This window comes from Coturnix japonica, unplaced genomic scaffold, assembly GCF_054131305.1.
Source record: "Coturnix japonica strain WE unplaced genomic scaffold, WE-NBRP24 Scf084, whole genome shotgun sequence".
In the NCBI taxonomy this organism is placed as follows: Eukaryota; Metazoa; Chordata; class Aves; order Galliformes; family Phasianidae; genus Coturnix; species Coturnix japonica.
The window spans coordinates 45,012-59,428 of record NW_028188987.1 but is presented as its reverse complement, the minus strand read 5'-3'; the positions used below and the strand labels follow the sequence as shown (position 1 = coordinate 59,428).

Sequence of the window (14,417 nt, the reverse complement as noted above, 5' to 3'; positions counted from 1 at the left end):
GTCTTATGGGGTTATATAGGGTGGTTATGGGGTCATATGGGGTCCTTATGGGGTTATAAGGGGTCAGCTGCCGCCATATTGGAACCAGCGGAAACATAGGGCCCAATGCTGAGGTAGGGGGTTATATGGGGTTATATGGGGTTATATGGGGTTATATGGGGTTATATGGGGTTATATGGGGTTATATGGGGTTATATGGGGTGATATGGGGTTCTATGGGGTTATATGGAGGTTCTATGGGGTTCTATGGGGTTCTATGGGGTTCTATGGGGTTATATGGGGTTCTATGGGGTTCTATGGGGTTATATGGGGTTATATGGGGTTCTATGGGGTTCTATGGGGTTATATGGGGCTCTATGGGGTTCTATGGGGCTCTATGGGGTTATATGGGGTTCTATGAGGTTCTATGGGGTTCTATGGGGTTCTATGGGGTTCTATGGGGTTCTATGGGGTTATATGGGGTTCTGTGGGGCTCTATGGGGTTCTATGGGGTTCTATGAGGTTCTATGGGGTTATATGGGGTTCTATGGGGTTATATGGGGTTCTATGGGGTTATATGGGGTTCTATGGGGCTCTATGGGGTTCTATGGGGTTCTATGGGGTTATATGGGGCTCTATGGGGTTCTATGGGGTTATATGGGGTTCTATGGGGCTCTATGGGGTTCTATGGGGTTCTATGAGGTTCTATGGGGTTATATGGGGTTATATGGGGTTATATGGGGTTATATAGGGTGGCTATGGGGTCCTTATGGGGTCATAATGGGGCTATATGGGGTCCTTATGGGTTTATATAGGGTCACTATGGGGTTATATGGGGTCAGCTGCCGCCATATTGGAACCAGCGGAAACATAGGGCCCAATGCTGAGGTAGGGGGGGCATATAGAGTCACTATAGGGTCCTTATGGGGTTATATGGGGTTATATGGGGTTATATGGGGTTATAGGGTCATATAGGGTCCCTATAGGGTCATATAGGGTCCTTATGGGGTTATATGGGGTTATATAGAGTGGTTATGGGGTCCTTATGGGGTTACATGGGGTCAGCTGCCGCCATATTGGAACCAGTGGATCCATAGGGCCCAATGCTGAGGTACGGGGTTATATGGGGTTATATGGGGTTATATGGGGTTATATGGGGTTATATGGGGTTATATGGGGTTCTAGGGTCATATAGGGTCCCTATAGGGTCCTTATAGGGTCCTTATGGGGTTATATGGGGTTATATGGGGTTATATGGGGTTCTATGGGTTTATATGGGGTTATATGGGGTTATATGGGGTGGTTATGGGGTCCTTATGGGGTCCTTATAGGGTTATGGGGTCATATAGGTCCCTTATAGGGTCCTTATGGGGTCACTATGGGTTTATATGGGGTCCTTATGGGGTTACATGGGGTCAGCTGCCGCCATATTGGAACCAGTGGATCCATAGGGCCCAATGCTGAGGTACGGGGTTATATGGGGTTATATGGGGTTATATGGGGTTATATGGGGTTATATGGGGGTATATGGGGTTATATGGGGTTATATGGGGTTATATGGGGTTATATGGGGTTATATGGGGGTATATGGGGTTATATGGGGTTATATGGGGTTCTAGGGTCATATAGGGTCCCTATAGGGTCCTTATAGGGTCCTTATGGGGTTATATGGGGTTATATGGGGTTCTATGGGTTTATATGGGGTTATATGGGGTTATATGGGGTGGTTATGGGGTCCTTATGGGGTCCTTATAGGGTTATGGGGTCATATAGGTCCCTTATAGGGTCCTTATGGGGTCACTATGGGTTTATATTGGGTCCTTATGGGGTTACATGGGGTCAGCTGCCGCCATATTGGAACCAGCGGAAACATAGGGCCCAGTGCAGAGGTAGGGGGGATTATGGGGTTATATGGGTGTTATATGGGGTTATATGGGGTCACTATAGGGTTATGGGGTCATACAGGTCCCTTATAGGGTCCTTATGGGGTCACTATGGGGTTATATGGGGTTACATGGGGTCAGCTGCCGCCATATTGGAACCAGCGGAACCATAGGGCCCAATGCTGAGGTAGGGGGTTATATGGGGTTATATGGGGTTCTATGGGGTTATATGGGGTTATATGGGGTTATATGGGGTTATATGGGGTTATATGGGGGTATATGGGGGTATATGGGGTTATATGGGGGTATATGGGGTTATATGGGGATATATGGGGGTTATATGGGGTTATATGGGGTTATATGGGGTTATATGGGGGTATATGGGGGTATATGGGGTTATATGGGGTTCTATGGGGTTATATGGGTGTTATATGGGGTTATATGGGGTTCTATGGGGTTCTATGGGGTTATATGGGGTTCTATGGGGTTCTATGGGGCTCTATGGGGTTCTATGGGGTTCTATGGGGCTCTATGGGGTTCTATGGGGTTCTATGGGGCTCTGTGGGGTTCTATGGGGTTCTATGAGGTTCAATGGGGTTATATGGGGTTATATGGGGTTATATAGGGTGGCTATGGGGTCCTTATGGGGTCATAATGGGGTTATATGGGGTCCTTATGGGGTTACATGGGGTCAGCTGCCGCCATATTGGAACCAGTGGATCCATAGGGCCCAATGCTGAGGTAGGGGGGCATATAGGGTCACTATAGGGTCCTTATGGGGTTATATGGGGTTATATGGGGTTATATGGGGGGATATGGGGGGATATGGGGTTATGTGGGGTTCTATGGGGTTCTATGGGGCTCTATGGGGTTCTATGGGGTTCTATGGGGTTCTATGGGGCTCTATGGGGTTCTATGAGGTTCTATGGTGTTATATGGGGTTCTATGGGGTTATATGGGGTTATATGGGGGGTATATGGGGTTATATGGGGTTATATAGGGTGGTTATGGGGTTATATGGGGTTATATGGGGTCCTTATGGGGTTACATGGGGTCAGCTGCCGCCATATTGGAACCAGCGGAAACATAGGGCCCAATGCTGAGGTAGGGGGGCATATGGGGTTATGTGGGGTTCTATAGGGTTCTATGAGGTTCTATGGGGTTATATGGGGTTCTATGGGGTTATATGGGGTTATATAGGGTGGCTATGGGGTCCTTATGGGGTTCTATGGGGCTCTATGGGGTTCTATGGGGCTCTATGGGGTTCTATGGGGTTCTATGAGGTTATATGGGGTTATATGGGGTTATATAGGGTGGCTATGGGGTCCTTATGGGGTTACATGGGGTCAGCTGCCGCCATATTGGAACCAGCGGAAACATAGGGCCCAATGCTGAGGTAGGGGGGCATATAGGGTCACTATAGCGTCACTATGGGGTTATGGGGTCCCTATAGGATCCTTATAGGGTCTCTATGGGGTTATGGGGTCCCTATGGGTCTATAGGGTCACTATGGGGTTATGGGGTCCTTATAGGGTCCCTATAGGGTCTCTATGGGGTCCCTATGGAGTAATGGGGTTATAGGGTCCCTATAGGTCCCTATAGGATCCTTATAGGGTCTCTATGGGGTCCTTATGGGGTCCCTATGGGTCTATAGGGTCACTATGGGGTTATGGGGTCCCTATAGGGTCCCTATAGGGTCTCTATGGGGTCCCTATGGGGTCCCTATGGGGTATTAGTGCTATAGGATCCCTATAGGTCCCTTATAGGGTCTCTGTGGGGTCCCTATGGGGTAGTAGTGCTATAGGGTCCCTATAGGGTCCTTATAGGGTCTCTATGGGGTCCTTATGGGGTCCCTATGGGTCTATAGGGTCACTATGGGGTTATGGGGTCCCTATAGGTCCCTTATAGGGTCCCTATAGGGTCTCTATGGGTCTCTATGGGGTCTCTATGGGTCTCTATGGGTCCCTATGGGTCTCTATGGGGTCTCTATGGGTCTCTATGGGTCTCTATGGGGTCTCTATGGGGTCTCTATGGGTCTCTATGGGTCTCTATGGGTCTCTATGGGGTCTCTATGGGGTCCCTATGGGGTCTCTATGGGTCTCTATGGGGTCTCTATGGGTCTCTATGGGTCTCTATGGGTCTCTATGGGTCCCTATGGGTCCCTATGGGGTCTCTATGGGTCCCTATGGGTCTCTATGGGTCCCTATGGGTCTCTATGGGTCTCTATGGGTCCCTATGGGTCTCTATGGGTCCCTATGGGTCTCTATGGGTCTCTATGGGGTCTCTATGGGTCCCTATGGGTCTCTATGGGTCTCTATGTGTCTCTATGGGTCCCTATGGGTCTCTATGGGTCTCTATGGGTCTCTATGGGTCACTATGGGTCTCTATGGGTCTCTATGGGTCTCTATGGGGTCCGTAGGTCTCGGTGTCCGTTGGGGGCTCGCTGTTGCTCCGTGACACCGTGGGTTCCCTTCGGTCTCTATGGGAACGGACGAGCTTCGAACTCGAGAAGCTTCAATGCGAACCCAACTGCGCATGCGCGGAGGAACGAGAACTCCGGTACCGCCAGGGGGCGCAATATTCCATCAACTTCCGGCCTGTGGCTACGCTGCCCAAACTCGTTGGTAAGGGGGGAAGGCGGGGCGGTATAGCCGCAACTTCCGGTTTGGCTCTATGATACCCGGAAGTCGTTGATAAGGGGTTGGGGGGGGGTAATAGGGGATTGTAGGGTTTATATGGGGTTATATGGGGTTATGGGGGGTTATATGGGGTTATATGGGGGTTATATGGGGTTATATGGGGTTATATGGGGTTATATGGGGTTATATGGGGGGATATATGGGGTTATATGGGGTTATATGGGGGGATATGGGGGGATATATGGGGTTATATGGGGTTATATGGGGTTATATGGGGTTATGGGGGGTTATATGGGGTTATATGGGGTTATATGGGGTTATATGGGGGGATTGTAGGGTTTATATGGGGTTATATGGGGTTTTAGGGGGGGATATGGGGTTATATGGGGGATATAGGGGGGATATGGGGGGGATATGGGGTTATGGGGGGGATATGGGGGGTTATATGGGGTTATAGGGGGGATATGGGGTTATGGGGGGGATATGGGGGGTTATATGGGGTTATAGGGGGGATATGGGGTTATGGGGGGGATATGGGGGGTTATATGGGGTTATAGGGGGGATATGGGGTTATGGGGTGTCTATAGGGTGTCTATGGGGGGTTATGGGGTCTCTATGGGGTTATGGGATGTCTATAAGGTCTCTATGGGGTTATGGGGTGTCTATAGGGTCTCTATGGGGTCTCTATGGTGTCTATAGGGTCTCTATGGGGTTGTCTATGGGGTTATAGGGTCTCTATGGGGTTGTCTATGGGGTTATAGGGTATCTATAGGGTCTCTATAGGGTCTCTATGGGGTCTCTATGGTGTCTATGGTGTCTATGGTGTCTCTATGGGGTCCCTATGTGTCTGTTCCAGGCTGTGTGGGTCCCCGCGTGGCGGTGCTACGTGAGGAGGGCAGCAATGGGGACAGGGAGATGGCGGCCGCCTTCCACATGGCGGGATTCCAGGTCTGACCCACACTTATGGGGCGGGATGTGGGGCAACACGCTAAATCCCATTGGCCGCCATCTTGGATCCCATTGGGTCCCATTGGCCGCCATATTGGATCCCATTAGCCGCCATATTGGATTCCATTGTCCGCCATATTGGGCGCCATCTTGGATCCCACTGGCCGCCATATTGGATCCCCTTGGCTGCCATATTGGATCCCATTGGCCGCCATCTTGGATCCCACTGGCCGCCATCTTGGATCTCATTGGCTGCCATATTGGATCCCATTGGCCGCCATATTGGATCCCATTGGGCGCCATATTGGATCCCATTGGCCGCCATATTGGATCCCATTGGCCGCCATATTGGATCCCATTGGAGTCCCATTGGCCGCCATCTTGGATCCCATTGGGCGCCATCTTGGATCTCATTGGCCGCCATATTGGACCCCATGGGCGCCATATTGGATCCCATTGGCAGCCATATTGGATCCCATTGGCCGCCATCTTGGATCCCATGGGCGCCATATTGGATCCCATTAGCCACCATATTGGATCCCATTGGCTGCCATATTGGATCCCACTGGCCGCCATATTGGATCCCATTGGCCGCCATATTGGATCGCATTGGCTGCCATATTGGATCCCATTGGGTGCCATCTTGGATCCCATTGGCCGCCATATTGGATCCCATTGGCCGCCATCTTGGATCCCACTGGCCGCCATATTGGATCCCATTGGCCGCCATATTGGGCGCCATATTGGATCCCATTGGCCACCATATTGGATCCCACTGGCCGCCATCTTGGATCCCATTGGCCGCCATATTGTATTGACCCATTGTGATTCCCATTGTAGGGTCCCCCCCTCGCCCCCTATATCCCAACCCCATAACCATGACCCCACTGCTGCCCCATAGGTGTGGGATGTGACCACCGAGGACCTTTGCAGCGGCGCCGCCACCTTGGATGGTTTCCGGGGGGTGGTGTTTGTGGGGGGGTTCAGCTACGCCGACGTCTTGGGGTCGGCCAAAGGTGAGACCCTAAAAGGGGGCGGGGGGCTCTGGGGGTCCCATTGGGCGCCATATTGGATCCCATTGGGCGCCATATTGGATCCCATTGGGCACCATATTGGATCCCCTTGGGCGCCATATTGGATCCCATTGGGGTTCCCATTGGGCGCCATATTGGATCCCATTGGGGTTCCCATTGGGCGCCATCTTGGATCCCATTGGGCGCCATATTGGATCCCCTTGGGCGCCATATTGGATCCCATTGGGGTTTCAATTGGGCGCCATATTGGATCCCATTGGGGTTTCCATTGGCCGCCATATTGGATCCCATTGGGCGCCATATTGGATCCTATTGGGGTTTCCATTGGGCGCCATATTGGATCCCATTGGGTGCCATATTGGATCCTATTGGGGTTCCCATTGGGCGCCATATTGGATCCCATTGGGGTTCCCCTTGGGCGCCATATTGGATCCCATTGGGGTTCCCATTGGGCGCCATATTGGATCCCATTGGGGTTTCAATTGGGCGCCATATTGGATCCCATTGGGATTCCCATTGGGCGCCATATTGGATCCCATTGGGCGCCATATTGGATCCCATTGGGGTTTCAATTGGGCGCCATATTGGATCCCATTGGGTGCCATATTGGATCCTATTGGGGTTCCCATTGGGCGCCATATTGGATCCCATTGGGGTTCCCCTTGGGCGCCATATTGGATCCCATTGGGGTTCCCATTGGGCGCCATATTGGATCCCATTGGGGTTCCCCTTGGGCGCCATATTGGATCCCATTGGGGTTCCCATTGGGCGCCATATTGGATCCCATTGGGGTTCCCATTGGGCGCCATATTGGATCCCATTGGGGTTCCCATTGGGCGCCATATTGGATCCCATTGGGCGCCATATTGGATCCCATTGGGATTCCTTTATTGGTTCCCATTGACCCCCCCTGAACCCATTAATCCCATTGCCCCCCATTGACTCCCATTGACTCCCATTGATCCCCATTGACCCCCCCTGAACCCATTAATCCCATTGCCCCCATTGACCCCCATTGATCCCCATTGACCCCATAGACTCCCATTGACCCCCATTGCCCCCCATTGACCCCCATTGACTCCCATTGACCCACATTGACTCCCATTGCCCCCCATTGCCCCCCATTGACCCCCATTGGCCCCATTAACCCCATTGACCCCCATTGAATCCCATTGACCCCCATTGACACCCATTAACCCCATTGACCCCCATTGACCCCCATTGCCCCCCATTGACCCCCATTGACTCCCATTGACCCCCATTAACCCCATTGCCCCCCATTGACCCCCCCTGACCCCCTTAACCCCATTGACTCCCATTGACCCCCATTGACCCCCATTGACTCCCATTGACCCCCATTGATCCCCATTGACCCCCATTGACCCCCATTGATCCCCATTAACCCCCATTGACCCCCATTGACTCCCATTGACTCCCATTGACCCCCATTGTCTCCCATTGGCCCCATTAACCCCATTGACCCTCATTGACTCCATTGATCCCCATTGCCCCCCATTGACTCCCATTGCCCCCCATTGCCCCCCATTGCCCCCCATTGACCCCCATTGACTCCCATTGCCCCCCATTGATCCCCATTGCCCCCCATTGCCCCCCATTGACCCCCATTGACCCCCATTGACTCCCATTGACTCCCATTGACTCCCATTAACCCCATTGACTCCCATTAACCCCATTAACCCCCATTGCCCCCCATTGACTCCCATTAACCCCATTGCCCCCCATTGACCCCCATTGCCCCCCATTGGCCCCATTAACCCCATTGCCCCCCATTGCCCCCCATTGACCCCCATTAACCCCATTGCCCCCCATTGACCCCCATTGCCCCCCATTGAATCCCATTGACCCCCATTGACTCCCATTGACCCCCATTAACCCCATTGCCCCCCATTGACCCCCATTGCCCCCCATTGCCCCCCATTGGCCCCATTAACCCCATTGCCCCCCATTGACCCCCATTGACCCCCATTGACCCCCATTGCCCCCCATTGCCCCCCATTAACCCCCATTAACCCCATTGCCCCCCATTGCCCCCCATTGCCCCCCTTTTACCCCCATTGACCCCCATTGACTCCCATTAACCCCCATTGACTCCCATTGGTTCCCATTGACTCCCATTGCCCCCCATTGCCCCCCATTAACCCCATTGACTCCCATTGCCCCCCATTGCCCCCCATTAACCCCATTGAATCCCATTGCCCCCCATTAACCCCCATTGACTCCCATTGACTCCCATTGACCCCCATTGACCCCCATTGCCCCCCATTAACCCCATTGCCCCCCATTGACCCCCATTGCCCCCCATTGACTCCCATTGCCCCCCATTGACCCCATTGACTCCCATTGACCCCCATTGACCCCCATTGCCCCCCATTAAACCCCATTGCCCCCCATTGCCCCCCATTGGCCCCATTAACCCCATTGACCCCCATTGCCCCCCATTGACCCCCATTGACTCCCATTGACCCCCATTGACTCCCATTGACCCCCATTGCCCCCCATTGGCCCCATTAACCCCATTGCCCCCCATTGCCCCCCATTGCCCCCCATTGACCCCCATTGCCCCCCATTGACCCCCATTGGCCCCCATTGACCCCCATTGACTCCCATTGACCCCCATTGACCCCCATTGCCCCCCATTGGCCCCATTGACCCCCATTGCCCCCCATTCACCCTCATTGCCCCCCATTGCCCCCCATTGACCCCCATTGACCCCCACTGACTCCCACTGACCCCCATTGTCTCCCATTGACCCCAATAACCCCATAGACCACCCCTTAACCCCATTGAAACCCATTGATCCCCATTGCCCCCCATTGGCCCCATTGCCCCCCATTGCCCCCCATTAACCCCATTGCCCCCCATTGCCCCCCATTGCCCCCCATTGCCCCATAGGTTGGGCAGCCGTCGCCCGCTTTGACCCCCGTGTTCGGGGGGTTCTGGGCCGGTTCCGGCTCCGACCCGACACCTTCAGCCTCGGGGTCTGCAATGGCTGCCAGCTCATGGCCCTGCTGGGATGGGTGGGAAACCCCCCGGGGGGCAACGGTGAGTTGGGGGGGGGGGGGGGGCACCCATGGGTGGGGGTCCCTTGGGTGGGGGACCCTCCATTGGCTTCCATTGGGTGGGGGTATAATGGGTGGGGGTCTTATTGGGGGGGGTCCCATGGGTGGGGGGCCCATAGGTATCTAATGGGTGGGGGTCTTATGGGGGGTCCTATGGGTGGGGGTCTTATGGGGGGTCCTATGGGTGGGGGTCTTATGGGTGGGGGTCTTATGGGGGGGTCCTATGGGTGGGGGTCTTATGGGGGGGTCCTATGGGGGTCCCTTGGGTGGGGGACCCCCCATTGGCTTCCATTGGGTGGGGGTATAATGGGTGGGGGTCTTATGGGTGGGGGTCCTAGGGGTAGGGGTCCCTTGGGTGGGGAGGGGTCTTATGGGGGGGTCCTATGGGGGTCCCTTGGGTGGGGGCCCCCCCATAGGTGAGGTATAATGGGTGGGGGTATAATGGGTGGGGGTCTTATGGGGGGTCCTATGGGTAGGGGTCTTATGGGTGGGGGTCTTATTGGGGGGTCCCATGGGTGGGGGGCCCATAGGTGATGTATAATGGGTGGAGGTCCTATGGTTGGGGTCTTATGGGGGGTCCTGTGGGGGTCTCTTGGGTGGGGGCCCCCCATTGGTGAGGTATAATGGGTGGGGGTCTTATTGGGGGGTCCCATGGGTGGGGGACCCTCCATTGACTCCCATTGGGTGGGGGAGTCAGCCCCCTATTTATAGGGGACCCCAGCCCCCTATTTATGGGCCCCCCCCCCTTAATCCCTTGGGGGTCCTCTATTTATGGGACCCCCCCCCTTTAATCCCTTGGGGGTCCTCATAGGGGTCCCAGCCCCCTATTAATGGGACCCCCCCCCCCATTTATCCCCTATAGATGGAGCTGATGGTTCCTCCCCCCCCCCGGTTCTATTGGCCCCCAATGAATCGGGTCGATTCGAGTCTCGGTTCGTGGCCGTCAGGGTGGAACCGGGACCCTCCATTATGTTGAAGGGGATGGAAGGGTCCGTGCTGGGGGTCTGGGTGGCACATGGACAAGGTGGGTCCCTATGGGGTTCTATGGGGTGGTTATGGGGTGCTATGGGGTGGTTATGGGGCTCTAAGGGGGGATATGGGGTGGTTATGGGGCTCTATGGGGTGGTTATGGGGCTCTAAGGGGGGATATGGGGTGGTTATGGGGCTCTATGGGGTGGTTATGGGGCTCTAAGGGGGGATATGGGGTGGTTATGGGGCTCTATGGGGGGATATGGGGTGGTTATGGGGCTCTATGAGGGGTTTATGGGGTGGTTATGGGGGGGTTATGGGGCTCTAAGGGGGGGTTTGGGGTGGTTTGGGGTGGTTATGGGGCTCTAAGGGGTGATATGGGGTGGTTATGGGGCTCTATGGGGTGGTTATGGGGCTCTAAGGGGGGATATGGGGTGGTTATGGGGTGGTTATAGGGGGTTATGGGGTGGTTATGGGGCTCTAAGGGGGGATATGGGGTGGTTATGGGGCTCTATGGGGGGTTTATGGGGTGGTTATGGGGGGGTTATGGGGCTCCATGGGGTGGTTATGGGGTGTTATGGGGCTCTATGGGGCTCTAGGAGGGGTTTTAGGGTGGTAAGGGCTCGTTATAGGGGGTTATGGGGTGGTTATGGGGGGATATGGGGTGGTTATGGAGCTCTATGGGGTGGTTATGGGGGTCTATGGGGTGGTTATGGGGGTTATGGGGTCGTTATAGGGGGTTATGGGGTGGTTATGGGGCTCTATGAGGGGCTATGGGGTGGTTATAGGGCTCTAAGGGGGGATATGGGGTGGTTATGGGGCTCTATGGGGTGGTTATAGGGCTCTAAGGGGGGATATGGGGTGGTTATGGGGCTCTATGAGGGGTTATGGGGTGCTATGGGGTGGTTATGGGGCTCTGAGGGGGGATATGGGGTGGTTATGAGGCTCTATGGGGTGGTTATGGGGCTCTAAGGGGGGATATGGGGTGGTTATGGGGCTCTATGGGGTGGTTATGGGGGTTATGGGGTCGTTATAGGGGGCTATGGGGTGGTTATGAGGCTCTAAGGGGGGTTATGGGGTGGTTATGGGGCTCTATGAGGGGTTATGGGGTGCTATGGGGCTCTAAGAGGGGTTATGGGGTGGCTATGGGGTGGTTATGGGGCTCTAGGTGGGGTTTATGGGGTGGTTATGGGGTGGTTATGGGGCTCTGATGTTGAAGGGGATGGAAGGGTCCGTGCTGGGGGTCTGGGTGGCACATGGACAAGGTGGGTCCCTATGGGGTTCTATGCGGTGCTATGGGGTGCTATGGGGTGGTTATGGGGCTCTAAGGGGGGATATGGGGTGGCTATGGGGTGGTTATGGGGCTCTAAGGGGGGATATGGGGTGGTTATGGGGTTCTATGGGGTTCTATGGGGTGCTATGGGGTGGTTATGGGGGGTTATGGGGTGGTTATGAGGCTCTATGGGGTGGTTATGGGGCTCTAAGGGGGGATATGGGGTGGATATGGGGTGGTTATGGGGAGGTAATGGGGCCCTATAGGGGGTTATGTGGCTCTATGGGGTGGTTATGGGGTGGTTATGGGGCTCTATGGCGCTCTATGGGGGGATATGGGGTGGATATGGGGTCCTATAGGGGGTTATGGGACTCTCTGGGGTGGTTATGGGGCTCTGTGGGGTGGTTATGGGGGTTATGGGGTCGTTATAGGGGGTTATGGGGTGGTTATGGGGCTCTATGAGGGGTTATGGGGTGGTTATGGGGCTCTAAGGGGGGATATGGGGTGGTTATGGGGCTCTATGGGGTGGTTATGGGGCTCTAAGGGGGGATATGGGGTGGTTATGGGGCTCTATGGGGTGGTTATGAGGCTGGGGGGTGGCTATGGGGTGGGTATAGGGTGGTTATGGGGCTCTATGGGGGGTTATGGGGTGGGCATGGGGTGGTTATAGGGGTTTATGGGGTGGCTATGGGGCTCTATGGGGGGTTATGGGGCTGGGATGGGGATATAATGGGGTTATGGGGTGGTTATGGGGGTTATGGGGTCGTTATAGGTGGTTATGGGGTGTTTATGGGGGTCTATGGGGGGATATGGGGTGGTTATGGGGTGGGTATGGGGCTCTATGGGGTGGTTATGGGGTGGCTATGGGGTGGTTATGGGGTTCTAAGGGGGGATATGGGGTGGTTATGGGGCTCTATGAGGGGCTATGGGGTGGTTATGGGGCTCTAAGGGGGGTTATGGGGTGGTTATGGGGCTCTATGGGGTGGTTATGGGGCTCTAAGGGGGGTTATGGGGCTCTATGGGGTGGTTATGGAGCTCTAAGGGGGTATATGGGGTGGTTATAGGGGGTTATGGGGTGGTTATGGGGCTCTATGGGGGGTTATGGGGTGGCTATGGGGTTCTATGGGGTGGTTATGAGGCTGGGGGGTGGCTACGGGGTGGGTATAGGGTGGTTATGGGGCTCTAAGGGGCATTATGGGGTGGTTATGGGGGTCTATGGGGTGGTTATGGGGGTTATGGGGTCGTTATAGGGGGTTATGGGGTGGTTATGGGCCTATAAGGGGGGTTATGGGGTGACTATGGGGTGGTTATAGGGTTGTTATGGGGCTCTATGAGGGGCTTTGGGGTGGTATGGGAGGGTTGTGGGGTGGTTATGGGGCTCTATGGGGTGGTTATGGGGCTCTAAGGGGGGATATGGGGTGGTTATGGGGCTCCATTGAGTGGTTATGGGGCTGGGGTGGGGATATAAGGGGGTTATGGGGTGGTTATGGGGTTCTATGGGGCTCTAAGGGGGGTTATGTGGTGGTTATGGGGCTCTAAGGGGAGTTATGGGGTGGTTATGGGGATCTATGGGGGGTTATGGGGTGCTATGGGGCTCTAAGGGGGGTTATGGGGTGGTTATGGGGCTCTATGGGGTTCTATGGGGTGCTATGGGGTGGTTATGGGGGGTTATGGGGTGGTTATGGGGCTCTATGGGGTGGTTATAGGGCTCTAAGGGGGGATATGGGGTGGTTATGAGGCTCTATGGGGTGGTTATGGGGCTCTATGGGGGGTTATGGGGTGGTTATGGGGGGTTGTGGGGTGGTTATGGGGCTCTATGGGGTAGTTATGTGGCTCTATGGGGTGGTTATGGGGTGGTTATGGGGCTCTATGGCGCTCTATGGGGGGTTATGGGGCTCTAAGGGGGGATATGGGGTGGTTATGGGGCTCTATGGGGTTGTTATGGGGCCGGAAGTCACTCAGCCGCCATTACTCCCCCCTCACCATCACCCCACTTCCTGTTAGGCCACTTCCACTTCCTGTTTAGGCCACTTCCTACTTCCGGTCTAAACAGGAAGTCACTCAGCCGCCATCTTTGCCCCCTCCTCCACTTCCTGTTTAGGCCACTTCCTACTTCCTGTCCAAACAGGAAGTCACTCATCCGCCATCTTTACCCCCCTCCTCCACTTCCTGTTTAGGCCACTTCCTACTTCCTGTTCTAACAGGAAGTCACTCAGCCGCCATCTTTATCCATTCACACACCTCCCCACTTCCTGTTTAGGCCACTTCCTACTTCCTGTCCAAACAGGAAGTCACTCAGCCTCCATTTTTACCCCCCTCCTCCACTTCCTGTTTAGGCCACTTCCTACTTCCGGTCCAAACAGGAAGTCACTCATCCGCCATCTTTACCCCCTCCTCCACTTCCTGTTTAGGCCACTTCCTACTTCCTGTCCAAACAGGAAGTCGCTCATCCGCCATCTTTACCCCCCTCCTCCACTTCCTGTTTAGGCCACTTCCTACTTCCTGTTCTAACAGGAAGTTGCTCGGCCGCCATTACTCCAGCCATCCACTTCCTGTTTAGGCCACTTCCACTTCCTGTTTAGGCCACTTCCTACTTCCTGTCCAAACAGGAA

The 14,417-nt window shown here is 54.7% G+C and overlaps 1 protein-coding gene across 5 annotated transcripts in view; it reads left to right on the top strand.

The window, feature by feature from the left end:
- Positions 1–14,417, top strand: part of PFAS (phosphoribosylformylglycinamidine synthase) — a 119,456-nt gene that overhangs the window by 101,235 nt on the left and 3,804 nt on the right. For all 5 annotated transcript variants that reach the window (XM_085534512.1, XM_085534513.1, XM_085534515.1 and 2 more), the window contains 5 exons: positions 4,282–4,486; positions 5,358–5,449; positions 6,351–6,465; positions 9,397–9,546; positions 10,426–10,587. In XM_085534512.1, the coding sequence (XP_085390638.1) occupies positions 4,282–4,486; positions 5,358–5,449; positions 6,351–6,465; positions 9,397–9,546; positions 10,426–10,587 (724 nt within the window). The remainder of the gene's footprint in view (positions 1–4,281; positions 4,487–5,357; positions 5,450–6,350; positions 6,466–9,396; positions 9,547–10,425; positions 10,588–14,417) is intronic.